Here is a 20704-nt window from a genome sequence, read left to right as displayed (position 1 = left end):
AATGTGCAGAGGATAGTGTCAGTCAACTGAGAACACTGGAATCCATATACTGTAGGTTAGATAAAGTATCAAGGCAAATTCACGAAATTTACAAGTGTACTCTGACATATTCCTATTTTTAGGAAATCCGCACTGAATATTTAGCAGGGCCATGAGGTATGTGCTTCACAAAAAATTATGCTCGCCTATGTATGTGCATATGTGTTACATGTGTGTATGGATACTTCATTGAAAATTTTTGTGCATACAATGTGATGCACATGTAGGATTTTCTCAAGATAATCTCCTAAGAGTGAACTGACTGGATCAGATTGTAAGGATATTTTATTTTGTTTTTAAAGATTTTATTTATTTATTCATGAGAGACACACTGAGAGAGGCAGAGACATAGGCAGAGGGAGAAGCAGGGAACCCGATACAGGACTTGATCCCAGGATCCTGGGATCATGACCTGAACCAAAGGCGGACGCTCAACCACTGAGCCACCCAGGTGCCCCTGTAAGGACATTTTAATGCCCTGGAAAGAAATGAACGAACCGCCATCTGGAAAGGGCACGCAAATTACACTCCTACCCATATAGCGTATGATAGACACTGACATACTAGTTCCTCCCCAGTGAGTCTTACCATAAAAATAAATGTTTTTACCAGTTTAACTCAAAGCCTCTCCATGTTTTGTTTTGCACAATTAAAAGTTATTAGGAGGCTGACCATTATCAAGTGCTTTCTAGCCATTCTTTTCCATGCATTGTCTATATTTAGCCTTTGCCCATTTTTCTGTTGAGCTGTGGATTTTGTGTGTGTGAGAGGCTTACTTAAGAACATAACTTTTTATCACCTGTCTTGCCGATATTTCAATATATTTCTTTCTAAAACTGTTAAAGCTTGTGTGTGCACAGCTCTCAGGCCACCACAGTGCCTTCCAGGGGGAAGGCAAAGACCGGGGAGCTGTTGAAGGGCATTCACATTGTACCCCCTGATTAAACAGTAGAATCCTGAGGAGTCTGTCTGTATTCAGGACTCTTCTTCCAGAGGGGATTTCTGTGACTTTTGCCAGGTGCCAGGGGAGCTACCAATCTGGGACCACTGCAGTTTGAGTTATTAAACTGGATTGTCCAAGTATGCACACTCAATATATAAACTGGACTTCCGGCCCACATGAGGGCGAGCCTCTACTTACCTGGCACAGTCTTTTCCACCCTCTGGACTCTCTGGAGACATCCAGTTTCCTAGTCAGCTCTCTGGCAGGGGGATTCCCACCACCACTCCCCATCCTGTCCCTGCCCTTTTTCCAAGGAGTAGACTAGTGGGGGTGCACTTCAAAATCTTTAACCAGAGGTATGGATATTGACCAATCAGTAGGAAGACTGACCAATCAGAAAAGATTGGGACCAAACAAACAAACAGGTAGAAAGGCTGTCCCAGGGTTTCACAGGGTGACACAGGGTGACAGGCTTTACGGTGAAGGTCTTCCGGCCAGCTACCCCCACCCCCCGCCCCCGTCCTACGCCACTCACAGCCTTGTTCCTCCTATACCCAAGACTTCAGGTTCCTGACATCCAGCTTCTGTATTTGTTCACTCTTGGGTTTCAGCTCCTAATCTGAATTTTTTTTCCTTGGTCTTCAGAAACTTCCTCAGTTTTCTTTCAACTTTAGCTATGCATTTAGCAGTTCACTTGTTGTTTACTATATAAACTTCATAATCCACGAATATTTTAAGCTGGGAACACTAGAAGTAGAAGCTTGAAGTTTTTGTTTTTCTTTCTTCCCTTTTTTGATGTGATAAAAATTTGGGTCTTGCCTTATGGCCATCTTCACCACAACCCTATACACTTCACAGTCTAAAATATCACTTGGGGAATGCCTGAGTGACTCAGCTGTTGAGCATCTGCCTTGGGCTCAGGGCACAATCCCAGGGTCCTGCAGGGAGCCTGCTTCTCCCTCTGCCTCTCTCTCCGTGTCTCTCATGAATAAATAAAATCTTTAAAAAATATATAATTTCCATGGACAAAAAGACTGAGGTTCAGAAAAGTTAAGAATGTTGCTTCACAGCACACAGAATATGTGGTGAAGCGGAGATCTGAACTCAGGAATCTTTTTTCTGTCATACCTACCGCCTCCTTGGAGTAACGAGCAAAGGTCCCACAAGTGCCAAGAAATCTGGCCTCTGCATCAAGGCAAATAGGTAGAAGTGAAGGGGGCTGGTGCCGACAGAGCATGTGATGGGGGCTCAGAGGCTCTGGCAGTGACCTGGAAGCAGCTGGAGTGGTTCCAAGACCTCATTTCCCAAACCCTGTGCAGTTGTGACCACTGGTCAAGATGGGAGCCAGAAGGCAGAGTGGGCAAGGACACTGGGTAAGTGGAGGCACCCGGAATGGGCTCAGGAAGGGAGGGATTGAGGGGGACCCCAAATTAAAGATGCCACCAATCATTGCCATGAATGCCTTCTGCTGTCGTCCAGGTCACGGCTTATATGCCACTTCTTCAGTGGCCTTCCTTGAGCTCCCAAACTGGACCATCCCCTTGTTATATATACTTCAGCATGGGCTGTGTCCTCCCATTGTAGAAGGCTCTATACCTTTCATTATTCAGCAGCTCTCTCACCCAGTGTTTAAGATCTCAGGGCAGGGAATGTGTCTGTCTTGTTCTCTGCTTTATCCAAACACCCTAGAGCGGCGAGTGGCCGTGAATAATGCTCAACAAACACAATTTTAAAGGTATCTATGTGGACACGTGGGTGGCTCAGCGGTTGAACGTCTGCCTTCGGCTCAGGTTGTGATCCCGGGGTTCTGGAATCGAGTCCCACATCGGGCTTCCTGCGAGGAGCCTGTTTCTCCCTCTGTCTATTTCTCTGCCTCTGTGTGTCTCTCATGAATAAATAATAAATCAATATTTAAAGGAGTCTATGAATGATTTTACATTACATTTTTAAGTCCATAGTTTGCACGTGGAATCGCCGGGGAGATTGGTCAAGACACCAAAGTTAGTGTCCCACTCTCAAAGTTAATTTGGGGGAGGGTGGAAAGCTGGGATCATATCCATTAGTGCATTTGGTCCTTATGACTAGCCTGAGAGATAAACAGGGTGGGAAGCCACTCTTCCCATTTTATGGGTGAGGAAGCGGAATTGGGGGTGGCCAACAAGTCACAAAGCCAGCCAGTGGCAAAACCTCCTGAATCCTGGCTGATTTCCTCTCTGCAATAAAGGACTCGAGGTAGCCTCTCTCTGATAGAGCAAGTGAGTTCTCAGGTGTGTGTGTGCTCGCCCTGCAGGGGGGTGGGTATGGTGGCAGAAGGAGGGCTGACATGGCAGGTACCACTGATTCCCTCATAAAAAACCTAAGAAATCAATCTTTCCAGCCCTGCTTTGTGTCTCAGGCTGCCATCCTGTCATCAATCTGCCAACAGTTTATGAGGGGGGGGTCACCAGGATTGCCATCCTGCTGCCATAAATGTAGGTCTCAGATGAGGCAGGCTCGGATCCTGTCTGGCCAAGACCTCACCCTAACCAGCCAACCTGTCTCAGCCCCGGATGATCTCAGCCAGAACCACGCTGTGCGCTGTCGGGTTTACCGCCGCCGTGGTCCCCAGGGGAGGTATTCCTTCCATTCTTTGGAGAAGAAATGGCTTCTAGGTCTTCCTGCCCGTTTCTCATTTCTCTCCACCCCTTGATGATGCTTCCCTACCCTCCCTTGTGACGAGGCCTCCTCCCTGTTCTGGCTCCAGGGCCAATTTCATCACTTCGCTGTTTATAGCCTCTGCAAGGGATCTGGGAGGACTTCAATCAAGCAAGGCTGACACTGACCTTCTGCAAATACCCCCCCCCCCCCAAAAAAAAGCACACAGCTTTGTCATAGCTTGCCTCTCCCATTGAGGGCCCCTCAAAATTGGCCATCATCAGCATGTGGGAATGAAGAAAGACCCCCATTCTGGTACTTTGCAGCCCATGGGCAGGGAAATGATAGTTGCCAGGACAGAACTTGGCTCTCTGTAGACAAGGGGTTCACAAGTATTTGGCGCTGTTCCCTCTGTTGACATCGCAGCTCCATAATTCACGCCCTCTCTGATCCCCAAAGGGGTCTCCTCCTTTTTCTAAGCCTTTGGACTTCCTGTTCTCCAGCACTGGGCCTGCAGGCCTGGGGGACCGCTAATTTATCTACGTCCGGAATGCTCTAGCGACTCTCCACTTCAGCCTTGTTCATCTTAATGAGAACATAATCCAAAGCATTTGGGAGGCTTTTATAAGCCAAGCCCTTTGCAAGCACCGGCTCATTATATTCACATTACACCAAGATTGTTCCGGTCGGGGACAGAGGAAGAAACAGAGGGGAAGCATCGAGAAAAGTTTGGCTTGGGGATACAGAGGCTATGATTGATCAGAGGATGATTGATTAGACAGGAGTCTGTACTCCCTCCTTGCACAGAGGCCAAGTGGGGTGGAGAGAGACAGGAGATGAATTTTCTTCCCCCTCTTCGTCTCCCCTGCCTTCTGCTGTGATCTGACTTAGTGCTGGGTACGCCAGCTTTCTAAAGTGTTTTCAGAGTCAGGGAGGGTGGGAGGAACTTACAGGTCACAGAGCCCATCTGTCATGGTACAAAGGCTTGGAGAGGTGAAATGACCTGCCAGCTTGTTAGTGGTTCCTGCATGTCCAGGGAGCTGAAGGAAGATCCAAACACACATACAGAATGCTTGCAGGCTGGCCTATGCCCAGCTCAGACAAGCCACAGAGCTGGGATAAGCCTTCTCTATCCAGGCCTGATGTCTGTTTACATCTCCTTGAGGTCTGAAATCTTCCTCCAGCCTCAGCCAGCACAGGGCTGATCGCATAGTGGGTGTTCAAAAAAAGATGGGTTTGCTGACCGTTTTTGAGAAGGCCTGCATCCCTAGTTAATTCTTAACTTCTGCTGTTTCAATTAAGAGCTCATTTTTATTAAAAAAAAAGATTAATGACTTTGAATATGGTTTAAATTTGGTTTATTCTTAGTTCTCCATGTCTAGGGGGTGTTGGGGAGTGCTAATGCATTGAGGATGCAAAGGCTTAAAGCAGCAGGCTTAAAGCAGCAGAGGCTTAGCATTAACATCCGGGGCCTAATGTTTGAATTGAGAAGGAATGAAGGGGGAGGGTGCAGCAGAATGTAGGGTCTGTTTCCCCTCCCTTTCTCAGAACTAGAACAAGGGATATGATATTCCTCTTCTAAAGCTAAAAGGCCTCTTTTTAGAGAGGTTGGGGGAGTATTCTTTTTTCCAGTGGAGTCCCAATTAATTACTTTAGAATACCATCAGCATTTTACCACCCTCTAAAATAAGGCCCTGGCTCTTCCCTGTGTCATACATAAGTTACCCATGAAACTGAGGACTTCTGGCATGCTGAAGACTGAAGGAACCTGAGTGTCAAACGTCATGGACTGCCAGGTGTCTGCAATGGCTCAAGAAGAGGGCATGTTGCAGGCCATGGGTGTCTGAAGGGAGGCTAAGTTTCCAGAAAGGGAAATAGGCTCTGAGGCCTTCTATCTCTTTTTCTTTCCTTTTCCCATCTTCCTGACTCCAAGATCAACTGTGACAAGAAGGGGTGGGCTTCGGAAAGGACACTGAAGAAGACATGGTAATGCCAGGACTATAAATAAGTCTTTGGGAAGGCCACTCTCTCAGGACAAACTTGGGACAGCGTCAACAAGCTGTCCCAGTTAGCAAACATCTAAGCCAATTTCTGCTTCCCCTGTTCCAGAGGCCTCAAGGGATTACAGCTGTCACGAGGGAATATCCGGGTTGCAGTAATAAAGAAGCCAGACCCAAGAATAACTCACCAAAGGCACAGCCAGGCTCTCTACTCTTCATCTAGTGATCTCTACAGAAATTGCAGGCAGTGTGCTTAAAACAAATTAACCAACTAACAAAAAATCCAGCAGCCTTTGAAGGCCAGTGCTGCAAGCTCAGACTCACAAAATAGGGGCACCCACCGAAGATCTGAAAGAGCTTCTGTTCCTCTCATACCTGAGGTCGTAACAGCTGACTCAAATATCAGGACAGCCCCAAGAGAAACCACATTTTTTTTTAAGCCTCTGCTCCCACAGAGCCACGTAGAAAGTGTGATGGAAGGTGCACGTCTTGGCACATTGCTAGGCGTGACTGCTGACTCTGTTGGGGTTGAGCTCGGTTCACTCCTCCCTGGAGGTGAAAAACAGCTGGGACCTGTGAACCAACTGCTAACTCGCCTGTGGTTGCCGACTCCGGCTTTCTTTTGGTTGACCAAAAATATGAAGTTAATTTACTCCCTCAGCCTTTCTGGGACAGCAATCTTCCGTCAGAGTCAGCAAGGGGGAGAGATTCGAGGAACTGAATAAAAGGTCTTTCTTTGGGAACTTCAAGGAACATATTTTGATGATTATCTTCTACGGAGTTCACAGAGTGGGTTTTCAAAACAGCCAATTGGGTCGGTAAAAATAAAGATTTCAGAGTCTTCTCAGGAGCCAATGCTATATTTAAAGTTGCAGCATAGCTATAGTTTAAGGTTGGAGAATGCTATAATTAAGGTTGCAAGATTGTTTTCATTAGAGCCCTTCCGCCATTAACCCCCTCCCCGCACGCTTCCTGTGTGGATGCATCTCTATTCCGGTGGGAATCTGTCTGGCCCCACTCTGCTCTAATGAATCTGGTCCTTCCCTTGCAGATTCTCCTGCTCATCAAGTTGTCATGATCTGATTCCCTGCAATAATCACCTCTTTTCTGCTATTTCCTTCCTAAAATCCCATCCGATGCTCTGGGACAAGTTTTTTCTCTCCTCCTATCACCTCTGTCTGGAACCTTGGAGCTGGCCCACAGCCTGTCTTTGCATTGTGGTCCTGGTCACCACACAGTGTGAGGGAAAACTCACACCCTTTATCCTAAGCCCTCTTTGTCCTCAGTGACTTTCCTCCCTTTTTCTGCCCTCTGTGTTTCCAACTGGAGCACTCAGCATCAGGGTGCTGCAATTCTTCTTCAGACAGGATTTACCCACACTGTGCAGACTCCTGGCATTCTAAATGCCACCAGCAATCCCTGGTCACTGTGATAACTACAAATTCCCATCCATTTCTAGATACCCCTTCAAGGGGTGGTGTAGCGTCCAGTTGAGAAGACAACACTGTCTATTCACTCCGTGCCAACAGACCCAACCCTCCCCATTACATACACACTGGTCCTCCTCTGTGGAGGCAGAAACTCCTCTGCTCCTCTTGAACCCTAAAGTCCCATGGGAATGGGGGAGGAATGGGAATCACCAGTTGCTCCATCTTCTCTGTTGTCATTTCTGGATATTCAAACCCTTCATTCTCCCTGTGTTTCACCACCTGAGGTCCTCTCTCTCTCTCTCTCTCTCTCTCGTGGGGACTCTCTTCCCTTCTCTCAGCTTCGGGTGCAAAAGAGAGGGCATACCATCTACTCACAGAAACCAGCGAAGTGATAATGACAAGTACCTGGCACATGGTAAATACTTGATAAATGGCAGTAGTTGTCATCTTCCTTGGGTTTCTTTTCTGATGCTACTTGAATTGCTACTATCATTTATTATCCTTTCCTGCTGGTGCCCTCATGCTCAGGACCAATTTCCAACTTTCATGAAATCTATTTTTCAGGATGCCTGAGTGGCTCAGTTGGTTAGGCATCTGACTTGATTTTGGCTCAGGTCATGATCTCAGGGTTGTGAGACTGAGCTCTGTGTAGGGCTCTTTGTTGGGGATGGAGCCTGCTTGGGATTCTCACTCTTCCTCTCCCTATGCCTCCCTCCCAATCTCTCTCTAAAAGAGAGAGAGAGAGAGAGAGAGAGAGAGAGAGAGAGAGAGATTAAATCCATTTCTCAAACTATGCCCTTTGAAACACTAATTCCAAAATATTCTTTGTGAAAAAAGTTCTTCGGTCAAGTAAGTCTAGAAAATGCTCTACCATCTTAAAACTCATATTAACATAGTGAATATTTTGACAAGTTCTGAAAAAAAAAAACCCACTCCATTCTGTGTTTAATTTTATGTTCCTCAAACATTTTATCATAGAACTTCCTGCCATTCTTGAAAAAAAAAAAAAAAGATATATTGAATCCCATGGAACTAGTATACAGAGGTGCACCTAGTTTGAGGATCACTGTTCCAGATAAGTACATTGCCTGGACTGGGTTATTTTTTTATCCTGTACTCCTGCCATCATCTTTAATGGAGGGAACATCTGTTAACGGTCCACTGGTTCTCTAGACCTTAGGCTGGCTCCTAGACCTGGGATCTATCTCTTCTTCACTGCAGCCACAGCTGAGCCTGTGAGCCCTCTGGAACAGAAGGCTTCCTGTGGTTTCATCTGCAGGATCTCAAGGACCTCTCCCACTGCTCATCCCACTCCCTGCTGCACTAAGCCTTTGCACGCCTTACTCTATCCTGCCTTTAGTCTGGTCCCCCGTGATAAGCTTCAGCTTGCTGGAGCTATTAGCTTTACCTTCTGGAAACTTGTGCTCTTCACCCACTCAGCCTGTTTTCTCTGCACTGCACTGGGGAAACCCAGCCTGGGGTGGGGGCACCTCAGAGAGCAGTGTGCATTTGTCTTCAGTTCAGTTCAGTTCTGCCACCTGGATCCTTGCTTGCTATTCCTCCTCTTCTCAGCCTACTAATTTCCAAAGATGAGCTCACTTCCTCCTTTTCTGAAAAGATCAAAATTCTTCACCTTCCTCAAACTCTCTCCAGGTGTTACACCCCAAACCCAGTGGGAACGAAGGACCTGCTTGTGTATTTGGAGCAGTGTGGCATCCCATTTCCAAACTTCAAATGGGCATGCCCTTTGATTCTCCAAACCCCCTTCTAGTTTTTTTCCTCAGGGGATACTTAAACAATGAGGCAAAGATGGATGTGTAAAATGATCGATGCATGCTATGACAAACACAAGGAAAAATGTAAAGAACTCAGATGCCCAATTCCTCAATGAGGAATGGGTTAAAAAAATTACTGTAAAGTTGTATATGGAACATTTTGCGACCATTTAAAAAATAATGCAGGTCTATATTTTCCCCAGGGAAGATATCTATATTTTATTATTGAATTTTAAAAGTACATATGCAGAATAACATGGAAAGTATAATCTTATCCATATGAAAAAAAAATCTGTGTGCAAATATACCCAGAAAGATTTCTGGAAGAATGCTCATCCTAATCTTGTCAATTATCTCTGAGGAGTAGGACTTCATGTAAGTACTTTTTTTTAAAGGTTTTATTTATTTATGAGAGAGAGAGAGAGAGAGAGAGAGAGAAACAGAGACAGGCAGAGGCAGGCTCCATGCAAGGAGCCCAACCTGGGACTTGATCCCTGGTCTCTAGGATCACGCCCTGGGCTGAAGGCGGCACTAAACTGCTGAGCCACCCAGGGATCCCCATAAGTACTTTTTTTCCCCCTCCCTCTTCTGAACTTTTCAAAAAATTTTCATAATGTGGATGTGTTATAAAAAGATTAAATGCAACAAGTCTATGCCTGTATATGTCGGTTCTTCCCTTTCTTTGGGTCCAAGATCCTTTCTTCTTTCGCAGGCAAAGCTTTCCCAAGCTCCCTCCTTCCTCACCACATGCCCGTTTCCTCCTCTCTCCTCTCCCACTCCCTTCTAATGAGCACCACCTCGAAAACCCCTTCCGGCCTGCCCCGCTTCTTACCGTCACTACTCAGTGGTCCCTTTTGCTGAAACTTTCCTAATGCGAGGCCTCCCTGCACCTTTGCTTCAGATCTACCCCTCGCCCTCAGCCTGTGACCTGGCTTTCTCCAATCGATGAACTCTGCTGATGAACAGTCAATACTGTTGATCACTTCTTCCTTCTTGCAACTTTCTCCTCTCAGTTTCTGTGACATGAAAACCAGCACAGTTCCCTGCCTGGGTCCCTTACCACTCCTGGCTCTCCCACAAGTCATTTTCTTCCTCCCATTTTCTAAAAGGAGAAATTTTAATTTTCCAATGTGCACTCAAGTCATTAGGGCACATCTCTAGGGAGAGGCAGCAACAGGCCATCTACTGACGAACCCTTCCAGGGCCTCTCCAAAGTCAACAGGACACAACTGGAAGTCCTTGGCACCGCTCTCGAGGCCTCCGGGTCCAGTGGCTCCCCAAGTCTCTGAACCAACTCTCCACTGCAGGCCGATCTCACTACCCATAACTAACTGGTTACCTGTGACAGAAATCCGACTTTCCCCAACACTACTTCCTGCCCCTCCTGACAATACCCTGAGAGACCTGATCCAAGTTTTGCTCAGCCTTCAACTCCTCCTGAAAGCCTCTCCAAACTGCCCCAACCTGTAATGCTCTTTACCCCAAATCTACCGTACGGACCATTCATTTGTTCTGTTCCTTCATCTCCCTTTGTGATGTGATTTTCTTCTTAAGTGTGTACGTCTTGTCTGCCTGAGGGCAGAAACCATCAAAGTGTGTGGCAACATCTCAGGATAACCAATACCTTAGCTTAGGTTCAGGTGGATGTGACGGTGTCTCATTTGAGCCTTGAAGGAGGCATCCACAGGTCTCTATCGACAGGTGTTCGGGACACTGTCAGAAATACGCGTCTGGAGCCCAGAGGAGTAAACCTGGTATCATCAGCCTCTCCCCACATGTCAAATCCACAAGACTGAGTAAGACTATTCAAGGATGGGTGCTTCCTAAGAACCAGAGGCTCCACAGATAACAGATTCATCCAGAAGAGGAGCAGCTAAAGAAGAGACAGGAAAAGAACCAACACAACCCCGAATGGCCTCCTTGGGGTCTCTCTCACGACACACTTTAAGTCTTTTTTGAATGATTTGGGCACACATCTGAAGCATACTAGCAAAGGGCAATCACCTTGAGGGAAAGGATGTTGAGCTCTTCTTTGCATCTTTCTTGGCCCTTAGGCACCAACCAACAACGGAGCCCTGACATTTGGCAGCTGGTCAGTAAATGTTAAATAGAAGCATGAGTCTTTATTGAATACCTACATTAGGTTCTGGGGATACCATGGTGTTACTCTTGCCTTTAAGGATTTCAGCCCAGTGGAGGACTCAGATTTACTCACTTGCAAATGTAGGGGATACCTCCAAGGTGCCAGGCACCGTGAGAGAGTGAAGCAAAGAAAAGGGAGATAGAGTCACCATATTTATGGACCTCACGTTCTAACACTACCCTGTGGGCTTATTCTGAGAGAAAAATAGATATAGACCAATAGATCGATGGATGGATAGATAAAAATATAAATATAGATATATATGTAAACCCTCCATATAGAGTGGAATATTACACAGCCATAAAAAGGAGGAGATCGTGCCACCTGCAACCTAGGGGGTATCATGCTAAGTGAAATAAGTCAGCCTAAGAAAGACAAATACCATATGATCTCACTTATAAGTGGAATCTGGAAAAAAAAAAAAAAAACAACCTAATAAACAGAGAGCAGAATCAGAGCTATAAATATAGAGAACAAACAGATGGTTGCCAGAAGGGAGGTGGGGGGGGGGATTGGCAAAATAGGTGAAGGGGAGTAGGAGATACAGGTTCTCAGTAATGGAATGAATAAATCAGCATATAAGGCACAGCAGAAGGAATACAGTCAATGATACTCTAACAGGGTTGTATGGTGATAGATGGGAGCTACACTTGGGGTGAGCACAGTGTAATATATAAATTTGTGCAATGTCGTACACCTGAAACCAATGCAACATTGTGTGTCAACTCTACTCAAATAGAAAAAAATAAATAAATGTGCCCTCTCAGGAGGAAAGACAACAGAGTAGAATGTTAGAGCTGGGAAGAACATCAAAGCTGGCCCAGGCTGCTTGCAGATGAGGAGGCCCAGAGACTACCAATGACTTCATCAGAGCTACTAGGTTATAAAGCTGGTGGGTGATAGGGCCAGCTCTCACCTTGGACTTCAGTGCTCACAACACACACACACACACACACACGCACACACACACCTGCTAAATTAAACATAATCAGACATGGGCAGTGTATATATATATATGAGTGATGAGTGGCACAGTTCGTCCTGCTGCAGTACCTGCCAGTCCTCACACCCTCACAGCTGCCTGTCCTTCAAGAAAACTGCTAAGCTATTCCAGCAAACAATTCTAACGGAGAAGCAGAATTCTTTTTTCTCTCAAATTTAGCTTTGGAATTTAACTTGGTTATTAAAATTACCCCAGATGGATGGCACAGTGAGTGCGGTGTGTGTGTGTGTGTGTGTGTGTGTGTGTGTGTGTGTCTGAGGGTTTGGAGCTAATCTCTTATCATCTGAGCCCTCGGGTCCACCAAATTGATGTTTAGTGGCTCTCTGCACCCTGCCACCTTAGCTCCTTTTCTTTTAGACTTAGGCTCCTTCTTGCACCTAAGGTCTGGGGATGGGGGGTGGGCTTTCCAAGGGGACCCAGTCTGCCCACTCATTGAGTGGATGATCTCCTCGGCCAAGCTGTGGGTGGTAGATTTTCCTGGAATCACATTGCTGTATCCTGCAGCCCTTTTTCTCCCTGTCCGCCCTTTGTCCATGGGATGTGGGCACTGGTCTCTGATTCTGCAGGGAGGGGCTGTTCCTCCCACGCTTGGGGAACAGGGGGGTGTGGCTCTGCCCTGTATGTGGCAACTGAGGACAAGTCTCTCAGGGGCAAAGAGTCGCTCGTGCTGTGGGCCTGCTTCCAACCATCTCTCCACCGAGTCCCTTCCGCTCCCCAAGTGGTACTCAGGCTCCAAGTTCCTGGGCTGAGTCACACTGCATCAGAGCAGGATGGGCCTCAGGGACCACCCAGGAGAAGAACAAGGCTCAGAGAGGGAAACGCTTTGCCAGAGCCTGACGTGGGGCCAGGAATAGAGCCCATGTCATTGACTCTCAAATCACAGTGAACCAGGCTGCTTCTAAAGGTGTTGGGGTGGGGGGCGCTCATACACCTGGGAGGGCTCCCACCGCAGGACCCTCACACCACAGGTGTGTAAACAATCCCGCAGGTGACTGTTAATGGCTCAGCCAAGCCAGTGGGCAGCTCCAAGATGGGCCATCACCAAGGGGCTGGTGGCAGCTGTGTGTACCCCTCAGGTATGAGAAGGGCCACACCTGGGGCTAGGTACCAGCCTGCATCAAAAGATGTGGCTGCCTGGGAGGCCCGGCCAGAGGCAGGCAGGCAGGAGGGGCTCCGGGGTGGAAACAGCTTGGCTGGCAGAGCAGGCCCTGGCGTCCGGCCACCGGTGGCGGTGCTCCTCAGCAAATGCGTTTTCTTGCCTAAGTACCGTCCCCACGAACACCCCTCTCCCCCACCAAGCATAACATCACCATGTTTTGCTTTGAGGGGGGATAGTGAATCTTTGCCAACAGATGTAATTCTCAGATTGAATGTGGGGCCTTTGGAGGAGGGTTTGAAGCCAGTTCCCCTTGGGGACGGGCCAGTCTGGAAGGGCCGCCCTGCTTTGCTGGGCACTTTACTTTTTCCATGTGGGTGAAAAAAAAAATCCTGATTCTTCATAGTCCACAGATCCAAAGGCCAAATATTTGCTGTCTGCCCTGCTTTTTCCATCTCAGGTAGAGATGGTAGCTCTTCCTGGCTCCTGGGGGACTGGGGTGGGAGGGGGAGGGGGAGGATGAGGGAAGACCCTATAGGGAGGCGTCCTTGTCTCCCCCCCCAACCCCCCACTGCAGCTTTGCAGCCCATGCCCCTGGGATGTTATGGGGGATCAGAAGGTTTCCTGGAGACTGGAGGAAAAAATACACGAGAGCTGCCCCCAAGGCCCCAGTGAACAGGAATTTGGCCCCACATGGTAGTGAGGCTGTTGGTTGAGAACTGGGAAAAGGAGGTGAGAGGGGCAAAGCTTGGGAACCCAAGGAGGGAGCCCACAGACTTCCAGCCAGCAGGCCGGGAAGACCCAAAGACCTGCTGCCACGGTATGGCCCGTCCTCCTCCAAATGTTCATCCACACCAGCTTGTTCCTCTTCCACTCAGAGGAATGGAATTGCCTCCATGAGTTTCAAAAAGGCAGGTCATGTGCTCCTAACTCCATCCTCTATGGGAGCAGGATGTTTCCTCCATTTGGGAGGACTCCTGTCCTGCTTCTCTTCACGGCACTAGATTTTCTCTTACAGGGTTTGTCAGGAATGTTGGTGGAGCCAAACCACTCTGAGTATGTGGAGCATCTTACCATCATCATTAAGGCCCCTGTGGTGAGATGTGGTCTAAGACCCTTCCGGAGGCTTCTGGGTAATGACCTGCCCCCCAGCGGGCTAACGGGGGTGGGTACAGCACCATAGATGTGGTAGCTGAAAGCAGGAGCTTGGTGGGTGAGGCTCCTCTCTGCAGCCAAGGGAACTCCCTGGGGTTGATTATAACTTGCTTTCCTCATCCCGGTCAGCCCAAGACATGGCGAGGCCACTGGGAGACACAAACAGAGGGGCCAGAGGGAAGGAAGCACTAGAGAGGCAGGGGCATGTTAGCCAGGGCTCTGGTCTGGAGGTCAGGCCCCTGGGCTCTGGTCCCCCTGACTAACTGTGACTTTTGAGCAAGTCCCTTCTCCTATCCACAGGACCAGCAACATCATCTGTAGAGCCCAGCGCAAAATGAAGGCACGAGGGGACCTTGTTTAAAAGTTATTAAGAATTTCAAGACCTTAAACCTCGTATGAGGCCTTCCGAGTGTGGGGACCTATGGGGACGCACAGGTTTGCAGACCTGTGAAGCTGCTCCTCTACCTGTTTGGGCCTCAGTTTCTTCAACTATACAACATGGAGGCTGTGTTCAGTCAGAGGTTTGTCCGTGAGCCCCTTCTGTGTAAAACACAAACAGAGCTGCTTCTTCGGTATAGTTTAGAGGCCTATGGATGATCTCAAAGGTCTTATTCAGTCCACACATTCAGTGAGTCAGAAAGAAGCGAGGGAGGTTCTCACTGCCGGGAGCACGAGCACCTGCCAGAGGTGTTAGGGAAATATTTAAAGCAAGTATTTAAAGCATGGGACAGAGCATTAAAATCCTAAAAGGTTCCCTATCCCGTAGGATGATTCCAATGTCTGAAGCTCCCCTAGTCAGAAAATGAGTGTGAAGACAAAGTGTGCTTTTTCCCCAGGCCTTGAGAAAGCCAGGCCCGGATACGAACACTTGAGACCAAGTCCTGCTCCTGTGTCCATCCATCCCGGGGACCTGGCTGCAAGGGCCACCGTGGGGATGACCCTCTGCCCTGCGCAGAGCTCAGACCCGGACCACTGGCCTTCCCCAGCTGCTGAGTCCCTGGGAGGTCAGAGGGCAGGTCAGCCAGCGTCCAGAGGTCCCTAAGGGCAGGGTCTGGGCTGAGGGGCTTGGACACACGAGTCTCTCCTGAGGACGGGGCTGCAGCTCTTGGAGGAGAATCCGAGGCCTGGAGCCTGGTGGGAGGCTGGGGAGAGGCTGCAGGAGCCTGGGAGGTGGGTCCCCTGGATGGGGATTTAACACTGCCCGACGGTGGGGCTGGTGACACCACGGGTTCAAGGGATCAGAAACTTGTCCGGAATTTATAACTGTTTTTTAAAAAGGGATAGAGTGAGAAGAGGACTGTGTAGGGGGCTGCGTGTGAACTCTCCCCCCCTCCTCTCCCTCTGCTGGAGACCTGGGGCTCCCTCCCAACTCCTTCTTGGGCAGGAGGATCAGAGCCCCCCCCCCGCCCCCCCAGAGCCCGGAGCTCGTCCCCCCCGCAGCGCCCCAGCCCGAGAGGCGCCCGCCGCGCCCGGGCGGAGGCGGAGGCGGAGGCGGGGGGCGCGGGGGTCGGCGGGGGCGCGGGGGGGCGCGGGGGGGCGCAGGGGGGGCCTCGGCCTCCGGCGCGCGCGGGGCTTACCTTTCATGGTCCCTCCTGCGGGCCCCGGGGGCGCCCCGGGCGGCGGCTCGAGCTGCAGACTGGCGGGGTGAAGCCCGCAGCTCCTCGGCCCGCGCCCGCTCGCCGCCCTACGCGCCGCCCGCTGGAGCGCCCGGCTGCGGAGGCGGCGCGCCGAGGGGAGGGTCCGCGGGGTCGCAGCCGGGGGGCGCGGGGCCGCCCATCCCGCCGCCCGTCCCGCCGCCCGTCCCGCCGCCCGCGCGCTTCCCGCTGGAGGCCGGCGAGGTCTGCGGCCGCCCCGCGCCCCGCGCCCCGCGCCCCGCCCCGCCGCGCCCCGCCTCCCCGCTGCCCGGCGCGCGCTCCCCCCTCCCTGCGCGCCACTCCCTGGGCCCCGGCCCAGACCCACTTCCTCGGGAGTTTGAAGACTGCCGCGGCCGGGCCTCTTTGTGCCGCCGCGGGTGCCCGATCCCCCGCCCCGCGGCCGCGGCGCCCCGGGGAGCGCGCGGGGACCCTCCCCCCGAGCCGCCCTCGGCCCCCGGGGTCGCCTCGTGGCCGGGCTGCTCCGGGCTGCGCCGGGCTGCGGGGAGCGGGTCTCACCCCGGCGGTCCCCGTGCCTGCCAGCCGCCCCGTCCGGGAAGGCCCGCAAGGTTGGGCGCCCCAGCTCCGCCCCCCCCATGGGGGACTCCCCTCCCAGCCTCGGTGTTTTCTCCACGAGGGCGTTGGGCCCCGGGCACGCACACACACGCACACCCGCAATTTGGTGATTTTGCTCGTGGAGGGACCTCTGGTGCAAACAGTAACACGGGAGGGAAAGTGACTCAGTCAAGCAAGGAGCTGCGGCTGGCGTCAGAGGCCCTCCTCCCGGCTCCTCACATGTCAGTCTTCGTTGATGGAACATTTCCTGCCAACCTTCCATGTGCCAGCTTCTGCCCCAAACTCTGGGGGTGGGAGGAACACTTCACACCAGCCCTTGCTCCAGGAGGTGGCATGTGGCGAGGAAAGCCAACACTCAAGCAAGTGATGGTGCTAGGTGTGATACATGCTACAACGGGATAGTGCAAGGAGAGAGGGGACCCCAGGGTGGGGGCAACCCGGCCTGGCCCTTTCCCACATCTCCACACTCCCATGCCCACCTCTGTTTGGCCTTTATTGTAAAGTAGGGAGGGCCAAGCCGAGGAACCATCTTCTCAGCCAGGAGCTGAGAAGGGGCCAAGACCCGCCACCCTGCGCAAATCCCCAGCCAGTTCTGCTGAGTGATGTGCGGCTCTCTCTGATCCGCTCCACCTGGCCTTGGCAGGTTTCCTTTGTAAAGCACATTCTCTCCATTCTCTCAAGACAGACTCACCATAACTTCTAGAGAGGGAGCCAGGGCCCACGGTGCCCATTTTACAGATGCGGAGACTGAGGCTTGGAGAAGCCGTTGCCTGCCTGGTGGTAGTTCACAGTGTACTTCTTGAGTCTGGATTCCAAGGACACCTCAGCCTCCCGGGTTGGTGGCGTGGACCTGGAGAGCTGCTTGGTAAATACCGGGAGGATATTCACATCAAAGGCATCTTAGCTAGGTGACCTGGGTGTTGATTTATTTAATCTTATGAGCAGCCTTATGAGACAAGCACATTTATTGTCCTCATTTTTTAGTGGAGGAAAGGAGAGATTAATAAGGTGCTTCCTGTCACAGAGTGAGTAAATGGAGATCTTAGAACTTGAACTCAGGCAGGCTTAAATCCGCATCTGTGTGCATAGCTACAGCGCACCACGCTGCCTCTCATCGAAGACACTCAAACGCTTACTGACAGAAAGAACAAGCAAATGGCCTTTGGTTTTCTCCACGCTTGCTTTAGTTGGCTTGATCCAAGAAAGGGCCTGTCCCTGATGTGAGAGAGGGCCCCCATGCCTGCCCCTTCGGATTTGGTGGATGTATATACCCTGTGGTATTGCCATGATATGCAAATGCACCAACAAAGAAATGAAATAGGCCCGTGTCTGCCTGCAGATGAGCCCTGGGTGAGCAGATCCCAGCCCTGAAGAGGTTCAGAGGATGAACTCCAGTTCGGATCCAGTTCTAAAAGGACTCTCAGGAGAGGGAACCCAGCACGTTGGAGTGGAAGTAAGGAGCTGGAGATGAGTCGGCAGGCAGGCAGGAGGGGTCAAAGCACCGTTCAGAGGGAAGGCAGAAAGAGGAGGATAAACGATGATCACAGATCACAGATCAGGAAGGGAGGAGAGACAGGGGTTTCCTAGAGATTTCACCAGCCCTTGGGTGGAAGCCTTCAGCTTCAATTTCAGGCATTTTCTACCAATAGCCAGTGGGATAAACCCAGGGTCAACTGAACCAATCTCCTCCCTCTCTCCCATCCTGTTCCCTCCCCTGCCCGTCCCACCCTAAGAGCCCAGATGATGGGGGCTATCAGGATGGGGCTAAGGCTGGGACTTGGTCACAGAACCACAGATAGCACAGACAGGGTGGGGTGGGGTTGGGAGAAATGCTTCATACTGTTTATAACGAGCTGGGGGGAGGGGGCACATTTTACTGACACATGAGCCATACTTCTGTTAAAAGCCAAAGGAAATTGCTATAGAGCAGAGATCACGTAGAGAGAAAACACCAGAACCACTGGTGGTGGAGCCCTTTTTGTATTAATGAAGGCAGAAAGTCCCACCTGAGTTCTTGAGCAGTAGGTGATTTGCTCAGAGCAGAACCTCCCAGGGAGCTCCCCGGACTTGCTTATCTTTTCTACTTCAGGCACAGAATATGTCTCTTTCCTAAAGCCCAATTTCTCCCTCTGTGCCTTAGATCCTTTCCTCTCCTATCCTGTTCTTCTCTGGCCACTTTTCCTTCTTAGGATGTAGTTTCAACTTGTATCCTCTTCAACCATTTTATAGACTTGACACTGTATTACCCTGGGTTCTTCAAAGAAGCAGAACTAATAGCCAGGAGGCTAGAGACCCAGGGAAAAGTTAATGTTGCAGTTCAAGTCCAAAGGTCATCCACTGACAGATGACCTTTCTCTGGGGAGGTTAGTGTTTTATTCTATTAAGGTCTTCAACTGATTAGATAAGACCCACCACAAGAGGGAGGCAATCTGCTTGACTTAAAGTCTACTGATTTAAATGTTAACCTCAACTGACAAACATCTTCACAGAAGCATCTAAAATAATGTTTGACCAAATGTCTGAGTACCGTGGCCTAGCCAAGTTGACATCCAAAATTAACATTCACAAATACCATTAGCAGTTCCTTCTTGAATCTCTCTTCTCTCATGGTTTATCTGATCCTACATACTTCTGGTTCTTCTAAGCTTCTTGACTTCTCTTTCTCTAATAGCTACTCCTATTCAGTATATTTTCTAAATATAGGCATTCCCTATCCTGACATTAGTTAGTGTAAGTAACACTCGCTGCTGTGACAACGACCCTTGTATCCCACTATCTTAATACAGCAGAAGTTTATTTCTCACTCACATCACAATCCCGTGTAGGTTGGGCAGTTCTCTTCCAGATGGTGACCCAGGGACCCAGGGACCCAGGGTTTTACCACTACCTTCAACATGTGGCTTTAAGGTTGCTGCAAAATAGAAGATAGGATGGAAGACCGTGCATAGGAGGATTTTATGGGCTGGGCTGGTATAAAGCACTTCTACCCATATTTCATCGGCCAGAGCTTACCTAACAGTGAGAGGGCTTAAAAACAGAATGAGCTGTGTGCCCTGGATGGAGAAGAGAAGCAGAGATCAGCAAGCACTGGCACTCTCTGCACAGTCCACCCTCCTGGTCATCAAGTATCTGTTTGCTTCCTTGTCTTCACACATTAAGCACATTCACTCCTCCCAGGGGGGCAACTCCAACTCTCACCCTGTCATTGCATCAAGGTCACAGTCCAGGCTCTCCCTGTGATTCTTTTCTGTCAAATCTGAAGTAGCTCCAGTCTCAAGGAGGAGCATGGATCAGATAACCACAGTAAAAACAGCCCATTTGGAAAAGGGAGGAAAGAGGGATCCCTGGGTGGCGCAGCGGTTTGGCGCCTGCCTTTGGCCCAGGGCGCGATCCTGGAGACCCGGGATGGAATCCCACATCGGGCTCCCGGTGCATGGAGCCTGCTTCTCCCTCTGCCTGTGTCTCTGCCTCTCTCTCTCTTTCTCTGTGACTATCATAAATAAATAAAGATTTAAAAAAATGTTTAAAAAAAAAAAAGGAAAAGGGAGGAAAGAGAGACATAGTAGCTACAGGTCTGTGGATATTTTGAGACCCCCTCAGATGCTGTAAAGGCCCCTAAGTCTGGGATGAGGAACGGTCTTTGCTTAATCATCATTCAATTATCTGGAGGAGCTCTCTTGTTTATTATACCCTAGGCTATGCTCTCTCGAAGGTTCTTGCTTGGCCCACTACTTTCTGTGTATATCTCTGAAGTGCGGGCTGGGGGCTGAGCCTTCCTTGGGGTTTCTCACTTCTCCTAGCCCACTTCTTTCTGGAGCAGGGTCGTTTTACAGCTCCAATAGTTGAGATAAAAGGTGAAAGTCTGGGCATGTGGAGTTTTTGTTTGTTTGTTTGGTTTTTTTTTTTTTGGGGGGGGGTGTATGATGAAAATCCCTCAAAATTTTAACAAAGTCTTATCTATTTGCTTCTAGTCAATTCCATGGGCCAGTGACCACACCTAGAGTTTTTCCTCAACATAGTTTCCAAACTTGCTTTTATTTCTTTGTTACTGTCCCCTGTGCCTCTTTCTAGCTCTCAGTGGGATAAGTAGTGACCTTGATACTATAAGACTTGACTGGGAAGGTCATATACTTCATCTGATCTTTTCACCAAAGCTGGGTCTTACTGGGACTTTACTGCTGCTTAGCAGCTAGAAGCAGTTGGTATTTTCCTCCTTAACAGGTTTAAATTTTCTGAACTCTCTCTATTCCCTTTTATTTCTCTTTGGAAACTATCCACT

The 20704-nt window shown here is 49.8% G+C and overlaps 1 protein-coding gene across 1 annotated transcript in view; it reads right to left on the bottom strand.

Annotated features, from left to right (window-relative positions):
* SCARA3 (scavenger receptor class A member 3) overlaps positions 1-16057 on the bottom strand; it is a 49533-nt gene extending 33476 nt beyond the window's left edge. Inside the window, exon 1 of the mRNA XM_041767099.1 lies at positions 15796-16057. Within this exon, the coding sequence (XP_041623033.1) occupies positions 15796-15802 (7 nt within the window). The 5' untranslated portion in view covers positions 15803-16057. The remainder of the gene's footprint in view (positions 1-15795) is intronic.
* Between the last annotated feature and the right edge of the window lie 4647 nt (positions 16058-20704).

The sequence above is a fragment of the Vulpes lagopus genome, chromosome 8, assembly GCF_018345385.1.
Source record: "Vulpes lagopus strain Blue_001 chromosome 8, ASM1834538v1, whole genome shotgun sequence".
Taxonomy (NCBI): domain Eukaryota; kingdom Metazoa; phylum Chordata; class Mammalia; order Carnivora; family Canidae; genus Vulpes; species Vulpes lagopus.
The sequence above is the reverse complement of the archived record's forward strand: the minus strand, read 5'-3'. Positions and strand labels throughout refer to the sequence as shown.